Raw genomic sequence first — 14,918 nt, 5'->3', positions numbered from 1 at the left:
CTGTCGTTCAAGCGCAGCAGCCTCGCCAGATGCTTACCTCAAAATAGCTGCTTTTATTACAGAAAAGTAATCCCTGAGATTGGCCAGGGTAAGCAGTCTTGTCCTGTTACTCTAGCAGATGAAAGAATCATTCTTCTTCCTCTTCCCGTAATCCCAACTCCTCGACCAGGTACCTGAAAGTGCGATCGCCCCCACAGTCCTCGTCCGTTAAGCCCCTCTTCTCTGCTAGGAACTTATATCGATGATCCTTCGACCAGCTGTATGCCTTGGACAAATCCACCAGGTAGTTTGAGGTGGTCGCGCCGCGGTCGACAAGCCACTTGACCAAATCTCGGCTGTTGCACATCACAGCGCGCTCGATCTAAGAAGAATCAATCAGCCAAGTCTTTTCTCTCCAGTGAGCCAATCATCGGCATATTACCAGAGAGCCGTGTCCGGGAATGTCACTGTCACCGGGGGTGTTAATGTCGTGCCCGAGCTCGAGGAAGATTGTAATTGTGTCGTAATGCTCCTGTTTGACTTGACCAATGCCGTAGCGGGGGTAGACAGACTCTAGAGGGAGAAGCAAGGCAGGCGCATCCCAGTCTTGGTAATTACGAAATTTCGCATGCGCGTCGGCCCCGGCATCGAGCAAGAGGCGCACCATCTCCGGCGACGATGTCCGCGCAGCGTAGTGGAGGGCGGTGTATGATTCCATTTGTTGTGAACATCTCACTTCCAGATCAACCCCGAGAGCGAGAAGGAAGCCGACAATGTCAAGACGGCCCGCGCTGACGGCAGCTTGCAGAGGAGTCTTCCATTCAGTCCAAGTGTACTCGTGGAAAGCGCTAATGTTGAGGTATGGCCGTTCGGTAAGCAATATCTTTAGGCCCTCCAGGTTGCCGGCTTCACAAGCATCGTAAAACGCGGCTCGCCCGGCTAGATACGTGGCGTCTTCTTGCATCTCGTCTTCCGATGCCATCGTGATATGGTTTGGAGAAAGTGTCGAGAAATTGGTTTGCGACGTTGCACGATGCCCGTGGGGAACCCCTTATTAACACAACTTAAGTACTTTCACAATACCGAGGGTTCTGCCTAATGTGCCAAGAAACAGGCAATGACAGTGTTGGGGTTGGAAGTGTTGGCTCCAGGCACCAACCAGATATCTCCACACAAAGCGTGTTGCGACCTCAATGTGGTCCAGCAACAGACTCGTTGACCAGGGAGCAACTCCGTCCGTGATCATTTCGTCAAATAAGCACAGGAGGACCCTGGTCAAAGACGAATGGATGACCGGTGTCCCACCCTAGCCTTCACTGTTGGTCATCAGAAACCTCTCTCTCGCTCTGTGATATGTCGGGAAACGATACTTGGCAGCTGGCCGTCGGAAAACAGACTATTCACGGAATGCGGACGCCTCATTGTGGAGATCCCTCTTCTTACTGCCCACTTTACGTCTATTATACGACACTCTTCAGTTTCATGGGATACATGGAGTTTTCGTCATGAAGGCACAACCACAAAGTATCACCTTCTGTTAATGTCTCTCTGCTGGAGGAGGACGAGGGGGTATAAAACTCGGCCATCCGCCATAGTTGATGTAACCAGCAATGGCCGACATGTCCGCGTCGATTTCCACAGAAAGGCGGAGAAAGAAAACCCACCACGATGTCCCGAGTCTCGCTATTTCGTGGTCTCCATACCGTGGGCGTTTGACACGAAGTCTTAAGCACGCGAGGCAGATCTGAATAGGCACAAAGAATAGTCCACCAGACATAATGGCCGCGGATGATGCGGCCTCAGAGGCCGAGCATGAGAAGTTGCAACTGATTGCATATTGAGGTAAGCAACGTACATCATCTGGCCATCGACTCCAACTCCACTTTCCACCCTCCACGGACATCAAAGCATTCAACTCACCACATCAACAATGTCATTCGCAACGTAAATTTAATCTAACATTATTGACGCCTCATCAGACAAAAACCAAAGGTTCGAGAGTGAGCCATCATTCGTTCGCACGCCGCCAAAGCCGCAGCGTCCACCAACGGGATATGACCATGTCATCATTGGTCTAAACCCAGGTGTGGAGCCAGACAGCCGCTGCAGTTCTTCTAAAAGGGGGTGTTGTGTGTGTGTGTGTGTGTGTGTGTGTGTGTGTGTGTGATCTATCTACAATTCCATTCCGTTTCGTTGCGTCGTCCCAATTGCATCGCCCCTTTTTGTCAGTTTGCTCCCCGTCCCCTATGACTACTACTACTACTACTACTAACGCCTCGTCGCCAATTTGGAAGCCATGAACGGGGAACTATATATAACCCCTATACTGCTTCTCCAAAAATAGGACCCCCTAGTCCCGAGTGCCTCAGCTTTTCGGCCACAGACAGGAGGCATGCATACGAGACGCATTAACAGTGCTGTTTACGCAGATTCCGCATTCTAGCGCCAGCCAATGGCAACTGCGGCTGAAGCGGATTCACCATCGACGGCAACGCCGACCTGTCCTCACCACTCCACCCATCCGCAGCGTCTTCCTACTGACCGGCGGCGTTGGCGAGTTCGTTGAGTTTGCCACGCTCCTCCTCGGTCAGCATGCCGTACCACTCCTGAAAGTTGGCCACGTTTTCCCGAGCGGCGCGCATGAAGAACTCGGTGAGGTAGGCTTGCGTTTCGTCGTCGCGCTGGCGCGCGCCTGAGCCCTCAATGTAGGACATGAGGTCGTTCTTAACACCGCCCAGGCTAAGGTCGAGTGTCTCGGGCTCGTCCTCCCAACCGTCGTCGTCATTCTCTTCGTCAGCGAACTCGGCCGCAGCGGCGACGGCAGCGGCGTTGGCAGCAGCGTTGGCGCCTGACGCGGAGAGAAGTTCCTCAATGAGGACCTTGAGGATCTTGAGGGAGGCAGGGATGACGGTGTATTGGTCCGGGTCTTGAACGTCAGCACCTCTGGTTAAGCATTGCGGTTCTGCAGTACTTACTGGCCTTGGCGCGCGAGCGCGTCATAATTCTACCGTCACTCTGGTTGATAATCATGTCGCCCTTAACCATAGTCTGGGCAAGACGGGGATCATTAAGAGAGTAAAGCTTCGACAATGCAATAACGCTACTCAAGTCAGTTTTGCACACCAGAGAAGTCTCAGTCAACTTACTTTTGGCGAATCTCATCGTAGCCGGCGAAGCTGACAGAGTTCTCAAGCCATTTGCTCAGTACAACCTGGAGGCCAGTGTTGCCGTGAATCTGAATCTGGCTGAGGAACTCGACAACGTCGTGGGCGCCAACAAGAGACAAACGCGCAAAGACGAGGATCAGGGACTGGATGAAGGGAGCAGCCTCGGCGGAAGCCAGTCTCGTGGCGACAGCCTGGAGAAGCTGGGGCAGGAAGGGACCAAGACGCTCCTGTCCGGCCTTCTCGACGAGCTCTGCCGCGAGACCTCCGACCTCGGAGGCGGAGTTGTCCTCGATGGAAGGTCCAAGCAGACGGTCGATGATGTGAAGGCAGACCTCCAGACCGGAGCGGCCGCTCTCATCGTGCCAGCCAAACACTTGGTGGTGGTCGTGCATGAGAAGGTACTTGACAGACTCGGCACCAGGGCGGAGGACCTCTCCCTCGTTGGACTCCATCAGCAGGCGGTTGAGTTTGGGGAGAGTGGCGGCTACAAAGCCGGCGGGGAGGGGCTCAGAGCCGTGCTCGACGAGCGCAGTAAGCAGCTCAGTGGCAACGGTCACGAGAGGATCATCCTGAGTTACGTTGGCTGTGTTAAAAGCCGCCGTCAACGTGGGGAGAATCTTCGCGCACAGAGCGGTGTATGAGGTGGTGTCAGAGAGAGTGCGGACAATCTCCTCAAAGGCTTCGCAGATAAGCATGGTGGCCTGGAAATTGGAGGCGCCAAGCTTCGCGACCATGAAGAGGAGGTCAACGGAGGGGACGTCTTGAGACAGAGCGATGCGAGTGTCGATGTTGATCGCGGAGCGCAGAGACTCGGCAAGGGTGACGAGCAGCTCGTCCGCATCCTCCATCTCTTCAGGGTCCTTGTTCTGCATGTACTGAGCAATGGCGTTGATAATGGGGACTTGACGGTCTCCGCCCACTCTGCCGGATCTGACGAAACCCTCCACAGCCTTGATACACGCAACTTGGACGACCTCGGACTCCTCAGAAGTGATGCATTGGATGATGCGGTCGAGGAGGGCAGGGGGTGTCGCGAATCCGCGAGCAAGGGTACCTCCAACGAGATAGCCACGAGCTCTCAGCAGGGGCTGCTCGGATTGGTTCACGGCGAAGTCAACCAGGCCAAGATACGCCTCTGAAACAGCATCCGGAATGGGCTTCTCCATATCTTGGAAGTCGCTCATCAGCATGTTGAACAGGTACAGAGAAGCTTCTTGACTCCTCCACTGGGAACCATCGCCAGGGAACAGAGTCTTTGTGTAACCGAAGAGTCCCTCCACTGCCTTCTCGCTGTACCACTCGCCAAGCTTGATGAGAAGGTCGCCGGACGCCGTACGGGCCGTGTAGTTAGCAGTGACGGAGGTCTCCTCGGCCAGGTACAGGGAGCAGTCGATATCCCAAAGCTCCTCCTCTTCACGGCTGATGCGAGAATATCCGACAACCATCTTCATGACCTCGACCATCCAGGGGGTCTCTTGCGCAGATGGGTGGGCGGCCAGCTGAGCCTCGAGCTCGGCTTGGACCGGAGGCGCGCGGAAGCACTGGTTGAGGAAGTCAAGCTCCTCCAAGATCAAGAAGTCGAGGGTGTATGGCAGGCTGTCGGAGTCCTCGAGACGGCCCTGGGCCTCGTGTCCAATATAGAGGTCCTCGTGGGGCTTCTGCAGCAGAGACAGCTCCTCCCACACTGCGGTGAACAAGCTGGTGCTGTGTGGCAGCAGCAGGTGAGGGAAGACAGACTTGACCTTGAGAAGGGTCTTGACAACCTGCAGCTTCATGGCAATGATGTGGTTCCAGCTCTCGGGCTGGCCGCTAGCGAGCTCGGCCGGGGCTTCGGGCAGACGGGTCTTGAGGACCTGGGCGAAGAAGGGATACCATTCCTTGAGGGCCTCCTCGGCAAAGGACTTGACCTCCTTCATGTGGTCCTCCTTGACGATATCCATGAGGTCGAAGCACGAGCGGAAGACAGAGATGGCGAGAGCGCGGAGGTTAGGTTTCCGGGCCTCGTTCAGGGCAACCTCGGTCACGGCCTTGACAATATCACGGGCCATGGTGAAGAATTGGTCCTCGCTCAGGCTCTCATCAATAATGTCGCCAAGAACGCGGAGGGCGCCGTGGAGCTGGACGTCGGTGCTCGTGGGGATGACGCCCAGGACGGTGGGCAGGAGTTGAGGCCATCGTTCGGGGAAGTCGGCTGACGCGATCTTGCCAATAGCATAGCTAGACGTTGGAACAATGTCAGTGACTTGTGCCTTTTTTGTGTGCGTTTGTGTGTGTGGTGCCATGTTTCCGTGCGCGCAATTTCATGACGAGACCGCCGCGCAGAGGGACTGTGACTCTTTGTAGATACCGCAACAGCCATACCTTGCCGCAATCTTGACGAGTCTCTTGTCCTCATTGCTCAGGGCTATCTCCAGCAGGGTGTTGCGCAGCTGGTCGCGCGCGGCGTCGGAGATGTCGACGAGGGGCTCGGAGGCGTCTCTGTCTTCGGGGCTCCAGTTCCTCTCGATGAAGAGGCGGAGGGTGCTGAGGGCGGCCTGGCGGATGGCGGTGTCGATGGAGGCGTGGTTGGCGATGTTGGCCAGGGAGGTAGGGAAAGCCGGATTCGCGCGCGCATGCTTGAGCTCTATCTCGGCCTGCTGGCGGGGACCCTGATCGGAGCTCTGGGTGTTCGCCAGCAGCGAAACCAGCTGGTCCTCCATGGTGGGCTGGGGTGTTTTGTCGGAAGGCGACACTCACGCAGGCCTGTCTGTCGTGTCGATGTTTGAAGGTCTGGGATATGTGTCCGGTCGGTCGCGTGTTTGCTCTCGACCCGAATCGGTATGCGTCCCGCTTGTTGGGGTGCCCTTATGCGCCACTCGGTGTGGTGGTGGTGTGGTGTCTATCGTGTTGGTGGGTGTTGCCCCAGGAGGAGAGAGCAAAGCAACCCAAGAAGAAACAAAACGAAACGAAACCAATTAACTACCTTGCACCAGCACAGGTCCACGGATAGTGCGCAAGGAAAGTCGGCCCGGAACCACCTAAGCAGGATGGACAGGACTACGTGGGTGCCTCAACCTAACGAAGGAAGCGGTCGGGTAGAAAGTGGGTTGGGTATGCGTGGTGCGGATGAGTGTGCGTATGCGTTAGTAGTATGTTTATGGGCAAAGGTTGTGTGTGTGCGTGGTGCCGTCGTCTCTGGTGATGTTTCTCTCGGGCAATCGTCTTTTTTGGCGGGGTGGTTAACCGTTTAGACGCGCAGGTGGAGTCAACGAGGTGCCACAACCAACTCTCTCACAGGCCAGCAAAGTTGGCTTGTTTCCACTTGTTTACTATGGACAGCGCGCGCAACAAGGAGGGGACACCACGAGTCCACGACTGGAGAGGAGGGGTCGGCCGGCAATTTTTCAGGTGGCAGGTGCACCGCCTTCCTCCCACTACTACATCACTTCTGTGAATCTGGTCCCCAATCCAGTACACTACCTAGGTACTCCGCCTTAGGTCAGCACCACCAAAGCAGGCACCGACGGGCACGGGCCGCAACGCGGTTGGAGCAAACCCTCCTTTTCTTCATAAGGGTAGCGCGGGGTCGTCCGTTGGAGCCCTGGCGGTGTGGTGGTGTGTCTGTGTTTGTGTAGCTAGCTGGTAGCTCCCTTGCTCCCGTGCACTTCCAAGGGAAAAAAAAAAAAAAAAAAAAAAATANTTTCCCCCGGGCCCTTCCAAGGGAAAAAAAAAAAAAAAAAAAAAGATGCAACGACCAGAGACATGGAGCTAGCATGTGTTCCGCCTCTTCACCGTCTATTAATGTCCGACTCTATCTGTTATTAGCATGCCCATCGCTTGATGTTAGCCGCAAGCCACGGATAATATCCGCTGAGCACGACCACCCAAATTTCCAAAGAGATCGCCTGGTTTCCTCCTGCATCTGCGCGGCTATGTTTCCTCTGTATTTGGTGCATTCTCTGCGCCGGGTATGTCCTAGCCTGTGATTATCGGATCAAGACAAAATCTCATGGTTTTTTCTGGTACTTTTCATTTGGACTTGCATCCTCGTCCTGCTCCTCTTGAGGGGCCCATAGATGGACATCAGCACCTCCCCAAAGTCTATGAGGACGGGAAGCTAGCCACTGGATAGCGAGTAGGTCCCAATTGGGAAGTAGACTTTGGTCTTCAGCCCAGATTGTGATAATCTGGCCATCGTCAAGAGCGGTGGCATTATCGGCGAAGAACTCCTCGTCGTGATCGTGCGCTTCCCACATTTCGCGAGGGTCGGCGTCTGTTGCGTCAGGGCTGTCATTGATACCTCCCAGGTTGGTTTTCTTCAACCAATGGAAGCCAACTTCCAGTCCGTAAATTTGCTTCAATTTGCCCGCGTCAAATAAGGAAAGGAAGGTGAAGAAGCGACAGCACGAAAGCGGCAACTGCGGTAGCCCATGAACAAGCTTACAAAAGAAAAGTAGTCGCTCTTCTCAGCAGGAAAACAAAGGGCCTTCACCCGAAAACCACGAGCAAGGACACAAACCATACAGCACACCTCAGCAAATCACTCACGTCACAGGCCATCATTCAACTCACATCTCAATTCATCCACCGTATACACATTCCACATGCTGGTCGTCAGCATATCTATCCATCAATCCATACAAGACCCCGCCATCCATCTATCCACCCACATCCCGTCCATCCAAGTCAACCAAGCCAGCCCAATTCTAATCCCGTCCATGTCAGTGTCGGGCCTGCTTACTGCCCACCTGCCTGCCCAGGCCCAACCGAAGAAAAAAAGGACCCAATTCTCCTCCCGGAATCCCGACCCAAGGTGAAGGTGCCAGGTCGTGCGAAATGAAAGAGACAAGCCAGGAAATCAAACCGTGGTAGTAGTTGCAAAAAAGTAGTTAGTAGTACACCCCCAAGCCCTGGACTCGCTCGCAACGCATATTCCCCGAAAAAAACGCCACAAGAGCATACCGACAGATTTTGGCCTGGCTTTAATCCCACACCCTTTTTTTCTCCAAGTTGACTAGGCGTCGGCCCCCTTCATCAGAGTCCGAAGGCTGACAATCTCCCGCTTCAGCCGCGCGTTCTCCTTCTTGACCCGCGCCGTCTCCTCGCTGTGCTCACGCAGGCTCCGGAGGAGATCCTCCTTGTCCTCGCGGCCCTTGCCCTTCAGCGCCTTGACAATCTTGCCGAGCTCACTGTTGAACTTTTCGTACATGAGCTCGTTCTCTGCCGTCGCCTCTCTGTAGAGCTGGTCGATACTCTTGACTTTGGTCTCCGACGCCTTGAGCGTGCTCTCCATATCGCGTTGTATGGATGTTTGCCGCTCGGTGAGCTCAGTCATCATGTTCGGGATCCGCTCTTCGAGAGTCTTGACTGAGTCCGTCAGCTTGCGTAGGTCCAATGTATCGGTGCGCCCGCCGAGACCCGAGTTGACTCGTGACATCTCCTCGGCAATCTTGGAGAGCTCCGATTTGAGCGACGCATCGACATCTTCAACGGCCTTCTTCTCCGTCTGCAACCGCTCCCGTAGCTTTTGTGGTGACTGAAGGCGAAGCTTTCCGGTTCCTGGTGGCTTGCCGGGGCTGGTGGATGGTCGCGGGATGGCATCGCTCGAGTGGCTGCCTGTTGTCGGACGGGCAGGCCTAAGTGTGGGAATATTTGACGTTGAAAGGCCTCTTCCGTGCCCCTTAGGCGTGCGGCTTGGCGTATTTTCGCGGTCGAGGACTCCAGGGGTGTGAGGCGTGCGGGGAGTGTGGAGGATCTGTAGTGGATCTGGTGACGCGGGGTTTTCCTTCAGACGCGGCGAGATCATGCGAGGAGACCGGAGACTCGAGGACGTTGGGCTTATTGGTATCCTTGACGGCGACGGTATCCTTGGTGTTGAGTTGAACTTCTCTGAAGTCTGCTTGTTGATGCGTAGCGGCATCAACGCTTCCTCTATTTTCTCTTGTGGGTCAACAATGGTTGCTGCTTCCATCAAGCTCCTGAGGTCAGAGAGCGAGCTGCGGCGCTTCTTCTTGGATGACTTGGTGGGAGGCGTCTCAACTTCCGGCTCGCCAATCGTTTCTAAGCGCATATCGAGTCGCTGGGAGCTGGGTGGTCGAGGGTCTTCATCGAATGCGCCAGCTATTGGCGGTCTATCGCGAGAGCCGGGCCGCCTAAGTTTGTTGGGACCAGGCTGCGTGCCAGTGCCAGAGTCGATGGACCTTGCGCGTGCAGACGTCATCTTGGACAGACTAGAACTCGAGGCTGCGTCGGCAGACGCAGGGTGACGGCCATGTTTGCTAAGAGTTCGCCAGACGGATGGCCGCTCTGAGTCGTTCTTGCTGTTTTGTCGCAGAAGGGTGTCGAAACCAAATTTGCGGCGGATCGAAGATGTGTTTGAGGTGAGTGAGCCTGTATGCGACTTTCCGCTTCGAGAGTTCATAGACTCGAAGGCTTGCTGAACGGTGAGATGGATACCGCCGGGTTCATCAAAGATCCTGTCGCAATCCTCCACCAGGCGATCTAGAAGGTTGATGTAGTTTTGCGCCGTGCCATCATGAACCAAAAGCTCTGCAAAAGAAACGGTCAAAATGCCACGGTCGCCGTCGTTACCGCAACCGTCGAGCAAATCGGCAAGGAGCTTGATGAGAGCCGTAAAGGCTCGCTGGTTCTGGGGTGCCATATCCTTGAACATGAAGTTGACAAAGTCAGCAAAATTGCCAGGCACCTGTCGGTTCATGCGCTCCAGCAACGTATCCAGAGCCTGCTTCGTCATGATGGGACCCATTTGTTCGCACCAAGCGATGCGAATGAACTTCTCAAAGGCCACAAATATGACGTCCGCTCCCAGCTCAGATGAGGCGTCGAGGTCGAAGGGGCTTTCGATCAGACGGTTGTAGAGATCGTTGACAGAAAGCTCATCCGCGACAGATCGATTCAGCAACATGCGTCCGACGATACTACCCTTGCGATTTTGCAGGCTGGCAACATATCCCGTAAATGTCTGCTCTAGCCGCACCAACGGGTTCTCAGGGCGATCGTCGCCTGCCATCTTGATGCCATCCTTGCCCCTGGCTGAGCCAAATACGGACCCTTGATCGCTATTTGCACGAGAGACGGGCGGCGGCGGGAAAAGATTCGTGACGGGTGTTCGGTTGTGCTTGGGTGGGCTGTGTGCCTCGGTATTCGTAGAGCCGCCCCAGATGCTTGAGAATAATCCCTTGACAGGTGACGAGGCAAGGAAAGATCTGGTCTTCTCCGCTCTGGTCATTAGAGGCAGTCCCTTGAGGATTTTGGTGTAGTACGAGACCAGAGCAGGCGCCAAGCGGAGATTTGACGCGTTGAACTGCAAGCTGAGTAGTTGTATGACTGGAAACAGGGTCAATGAAAATTTCATCGCAGGACATCAAGAAAACATACCTCGTCGTGTGAGCGTCGGCAAAAAGTCATCCAACGCCACATCGTCGGCGAATTGTCTGCCGTTCAAGCCAGCAGTCTGCATATTCACCTTCTTCAGGTCACCGCTTCTAACGTTGACTGTGATTTCCACTCCGTAATGGCCAATGGGTGCTCCTTTGGTACCCTTCTCGTGGTCGATGACGATGCGGATCGGCGCCGGCTCTCTGCGTCCTTCGATCAACTGATCTGCGCCCTCTTGGAAAACGGCGGCGAAAACTCCGAGATTGTTGTCTGGAAGCCTAAAAGATCGAAGAGACCAGCTAGGGTCCTCGCGCTCCTTTTCCGAAAATCGACCTTCGACTCGCGCTTTGACGATATCCTCTGTCCATTTTGATCCCTTCGCCTCGAAGCTTTCCTCAAGCAAGAAACACCGTGACGTGACTGCGGTGCCAGTAACCCATTCTCCAGCATGCGCTCCCTTCATTTCTTGTGTCGAGGTCATCCAAATGAGCGTGCCATCTGCGGATTCGCTAAAGCGTACGTCGGAAAGGCTGTGCCAGCCGGTGAAGGCGAGTTCGTATGACGCTTGACCACCTGCAGCATTGGTCATGGACATTAAGAGCCCGGCCGCCGACGGTTTGTCAATCTCACGAAGGAGGTCTCGTCCACACATCGGCTTTGGGCCCAGCTTCTTCAAGATGACGAGACAATCTGAAAACAAGAGAAAGATGCCGGCACGCTCCGACATTTGGGGTGGGTCAAGTAGCCGGTAGGGTGCGGGGAGCTCAACAAAGTCCGCCGCAAGCACCAATCTTCCCACCGGCTCAAGATCCAAAGGCCAACTCTCAACCAGGTTTCGTAGGCGACCCGTTACGTGTGGTTTTTCGGGTACAGGTTCGTCCATTGAGCAAATGTTCGTGATGATGTCTCGCGCCTTGAGCATCGGCTGGAGCGCAGGATGTGTCATTGGGAGACACTGGACGATCTGGTCAATGAGCAAGCTGTATCGAGGGAGACGCTGCACAGGCTCGATGAGTATGGAGCGGACCGTTTGCTCGCCCTTCTGGATGACCCGTTGTCGGAAGCTCGACTGCTCATCGAGGAATGAGTTGAGCAGAGTGGGGAAATGCTGACTTGCCCGGATGTAATCCTGATAGCAATCTGTAAACTTGGGGAACCACTCGAGAAATATTCTCGCAATCGCCAATGCGCCGCTGGGGTCCTTTGCTTTTGAGGGAGATCCCAGTCTGGATCCCGTAAGCGCAACTGTGGTCGTCTCCATGTCCTTCAGAGCCTCATCCTCAGTGTCGTCCATGATCTTGCGCAGCTCCTGCATGAAGGCGGAGTTGACTTGCAGAATCTTGTCTGCTGACACGGGAAACAGTTTCTCAAGCTCATCCTCAGATGGGCTCAGGCTGCTTGCATCGCGTTGCCTCGCTGACTGCCTGAACTCGTCGGCAATGTGCTTGACCAACTCGTTCAGCTTCAGGACGTATCTCTCCTCGGTGTCCACCAGCTCTCCAAGCTTCATCCTCAGCTCCACCTTTTGGTCCTTGGAGAACGACTTGCTGCGATTCAGCGAAGTCGGCTTCGACGGTGCCCTCCGTAACCTCGACGTCGGCAAGAAGACAGGCTCTCCAAGAAGCTTCACCAGCGACGAGTACCCTCCATACTGTCGCAGCGTGGGGTCAAGAATGTCGTCCTCGTCCTCGGGCACCTCCTCCAAGTCCTCCGGTTGTAGCGGCACAATGGAACCGGGCGGCAGGACAAAATCGATATCGACATTGCTAAGGTGCTGGGTCTGGAGGGCCGTCTGCAGGGTCTCGAGCACCTCGACCGTGTTCTCGCTCTTGATCATGTTCTTGGCCAGGTCGGCGGCATGTTGCTCTCCAAACAGGGCGGGCCCACTTCCCGGCCGGCGCCCCCTCGTAGTCGGGTATGTGTTTTTGAGGTGATTCTTGACGACCTCGGGCAGCTCCTGGAAGTACTTGTACAGACCGAAGGCGAGGCCTCGGTAGATCTCGTCACCCTGCCATTCTCGGGGGAGATGGTTGACGACGGCGTAAAAAGGGGAGTTGGGCTGGATGGTCAGGCGCGGGAAGGATTGGAAGCCGGCGGGGCTGTAGACGTGGATCTGGACGCGGGAGCTGTTGAGGGTGTAGTTTGCGGTGGTGGAGTGGCCGTGGAAGATGAGGACGGGCAGGTGGCCGAGGAGGGGGTCGGCAGCGTGGTAGAGGGTGAGGTGCTCGGCGGACAGAGCCAGCTCTTCCGTGACACGAACCATTGTCGGGGGCTGCTGCTGCTGCTGCTGTTGGCGATGGGCAGTCGGTCGTTCGGTCGATCGGTCGGTCGCGTGGTCTCGTCAATGGGCCAGGGTCATTGCTGACGGGGCGGGCGTACAAATCACACAAAAGGGAGAGAGCAAAGACGTTGAACGAGTGTGACTATGCGTATGTAGGTGTCGATCGCGTCGGGCGCAATTGTCGTCGCTAAAGCGAGTGGCGGTCGGGATGAGTCGCAGCCGGGTGCGAGAGCGGCGACAGCGGCAGCGATAAGATCGCGATGCGACAAGCGAGACGGGACAGCACCAGCAAATCGTAGAGTAGAGTAGACTTCAAGAGACAAGAAAAAAAAAAAGTAATTAGGGACAAAAAGAGTGTGATGAAGAGGCGGCGAGTGCCAGTCTGGTTAGCGCGTCAAGGTCAGCAAGAAGCAAGACTCGAAACTGCCCGGAGAAAGATGATGTTGTGTCGGTGTGAGTTGGCTGGCGTTGAGCTTGGCCAGGGTCGAGTCGAGTCGAGTTGAAGGTCGTCGGGTCGCAGGTGCGGTGCGGTGCTGCTGCTGCCCACCTCACCTCTGTGTGTGTTGTGACGGTGGTGCTGTGGGTGGAGGAAGCCGGGTGATGGTGGAGACTTTTCTGGGCGACAACCACCACGACCTCAGCTACGGTCGCAGTCTGCTCAGTTCCTTAGCCCGCTCTAGCCTAAGATAGCGTGCCTATCTATCGCAACGATAGTCGCTGGGTAGCCTGTCCGTGGGCTGTCGTCTGTCGCCGTGCCAGAGGTGTCAGTTCGAGTGCAGTGGTCAGTCTGCAGATTGAGAGGTGGTTGGTCCGTGGGGCGTGTTGTTGTTTGTTTACTGAGAGCTTTTGGTGGTTGCGTTGCTGCAACTGCGAAGTCCAAGCCCAGATGCAATGTTAAAGTGAAGGGTCCAGAGTGCAAGGTACCACAATGACAGGCAAACCCTGCCCACGTCTTCCTTTCTGTTGTTGATGTTCTTCGTTGACCGAGATATGCCATGCAGTGAAACAGGAAACAACGCCTTATTCTTTTTCCCCTGCCTCCAAGGTACCTAGCTTAGCACGGATATTGTCCTCCCTTTGCTCCTCTTCACCGACTCTCCCATGCAACGACAAGTCCGAGCGAAAAGAGATGGCAATGGGGAAAGTGGGAAAAGAATGACGACAAAGAGGACAAACAGGGCAATTGGGACGGCCAGGTAGTGTACCGGGGGGGCTGGGAGAAATAAGCGACCCGATTAACGCCTCACTGATTGCGGCCCAGACCTTTTTTTCTTCCTCCCCTGTTGTCTGTGTTGTTTCCGACTTTCGCTCGTTTCTCACCAGTAGCTATTACTGCGCATGCGAGAGACAACAAGCGGACACGCGACTCGAAAATGGCCAATCCACTGAAAAATTAGACAAAAATGACTGCCCGACTGTGCGAGCCGCGATAAACCTATTGACCGGGGTATGCTGTACTATGCCGTCGCCTAGGTAGGGAGGGTAGAGGAGAATTTTCACCAGCGGCTACTCTGAGTGGTGTTGGTGCAAATGGGATGCAGCTGCAGGAAGCAACACCACCACCACCACCACGGCAGCGCAGGTTCGGTCGGTCCAGACCAATCGATTGCCAGCCGTCACACCATGAAACATGCTCTCACTTCACCGACGCCGCAAAGGTAAACCACGCCAGAAACAAATCTCACGATGCATTCATTCTCTCAAGGGCATTCAGACACACAATGATGCCAAACGTAAACAACAAGAAAGACCGGAAAGACCAACAACGTGACCCGCTCTCAACCAGCAACAGCCGCGCAGCCTTAAACAAGGAACTCGGCCCTAAAAAAAGCTCACCTGGCCCGTGCACCGCTGCGATCCCCTCCTGCTTGAGAGGAGCTTCCCGCCGCATCCAATCTCTGATCCCCAATCTCGTCCCACAATCCCTGCCCGCCTTCAGGTCTGTTCCCTGTCCCCAAATCCAGACTTTTCCCCGCACCCAATTAGACGAAATCTGATTCGACTTCAAACGGAGCACAGCGCTGGAGGGGAAAAGGCAGCACCAGAAAGAAAAAAACCGACCACCACGGTAACCAGCAACCACCGACCGTCACACAGACATCCCACCCAAAAAT

At 55.2% G+C, this 14,918-nt stretch overlaps 3 protein-coding genes across 3 annotated transcripts; all 3 read right to left on the bottom strand.

Annotated features, from left to right (window-relative positions):
• Positions 1-127: 127 nt before the first annotated feature.
• GCG54_00009477 (uncharacterized protein) lies at positions 128-961 on the bottom strand (the record flags this gene model as incomplete). Its single annotated transcript, XM_045409423.1, has 2 exons — positions 128-361; positions 422-961. 2 exons carry the CDS (start codon positions 959-961, stop codon positions 128-130), a joined length of 774 nt encoding a protein of 257 aa, XP_045259965.1.
• A 1,552-nt stretch (positions 962-2,513) lies between these two features.
• On the bottom strand, positions 2,514-5,845 carry GCG54_00009476 (Importin subunit beta-5; the record flags this gene model as incomplete). Its single annotated transcript, XM_045409422.1, has 4 exons — positions 2,514-2,905; positions 2,955-3,079; positions 3,126-5,363; positions 5,508-5,845. 4 exons carry the CDS (start codon positions 5,843-5,845, stop codon positions 2,514-2,516), a joined length of 3,093 nt encoding a protein of 1,030 aa, XP_045259964.1.
• Positions 5,846-8,139: 2,294 nt separating this feature from the next.
• GCG54_00009475 (Rho guanine nucleotide exchange factor gef2) lies at positions 8,140-12,786 on the bottom strand (the record flags this gene model as incomplete). Its single annotated transcript, XM_045409421.1, has 2 exons — positions 8,140-10,472; positions 10,524-12,786. 2 exons carry the CDS (start codon positions 12,784-12,786, stop codon positions 8,140-8,142), a joined length of 4,596 nt encoding a protein of 1,531 aa, XP_045259963.1.
• Between the last annotated feature and the right edge of the window lie 2,132 nt (positions 12,787-14,918).

Source organism: Colletotrichum gloeosporioides, assembly GCF_011800055.1.
Source record: "Colletotrichum gloeosporioides strain Lc1 chromosome Unknown consensus_72, whole genome shotgun sequence".
NCBI lineage: Eukaryota > Fungi > Ascomycota > Sordariomycetes > Glomerellales > Glomerellaceae > Colletotrichum > Colletotrichum gloeosporioides.
The sequence above is the reverse complement of the archived record's forward strand: the minus strand, read 5'-3'. Positions and strand labels throughout refer to the sequence as shown.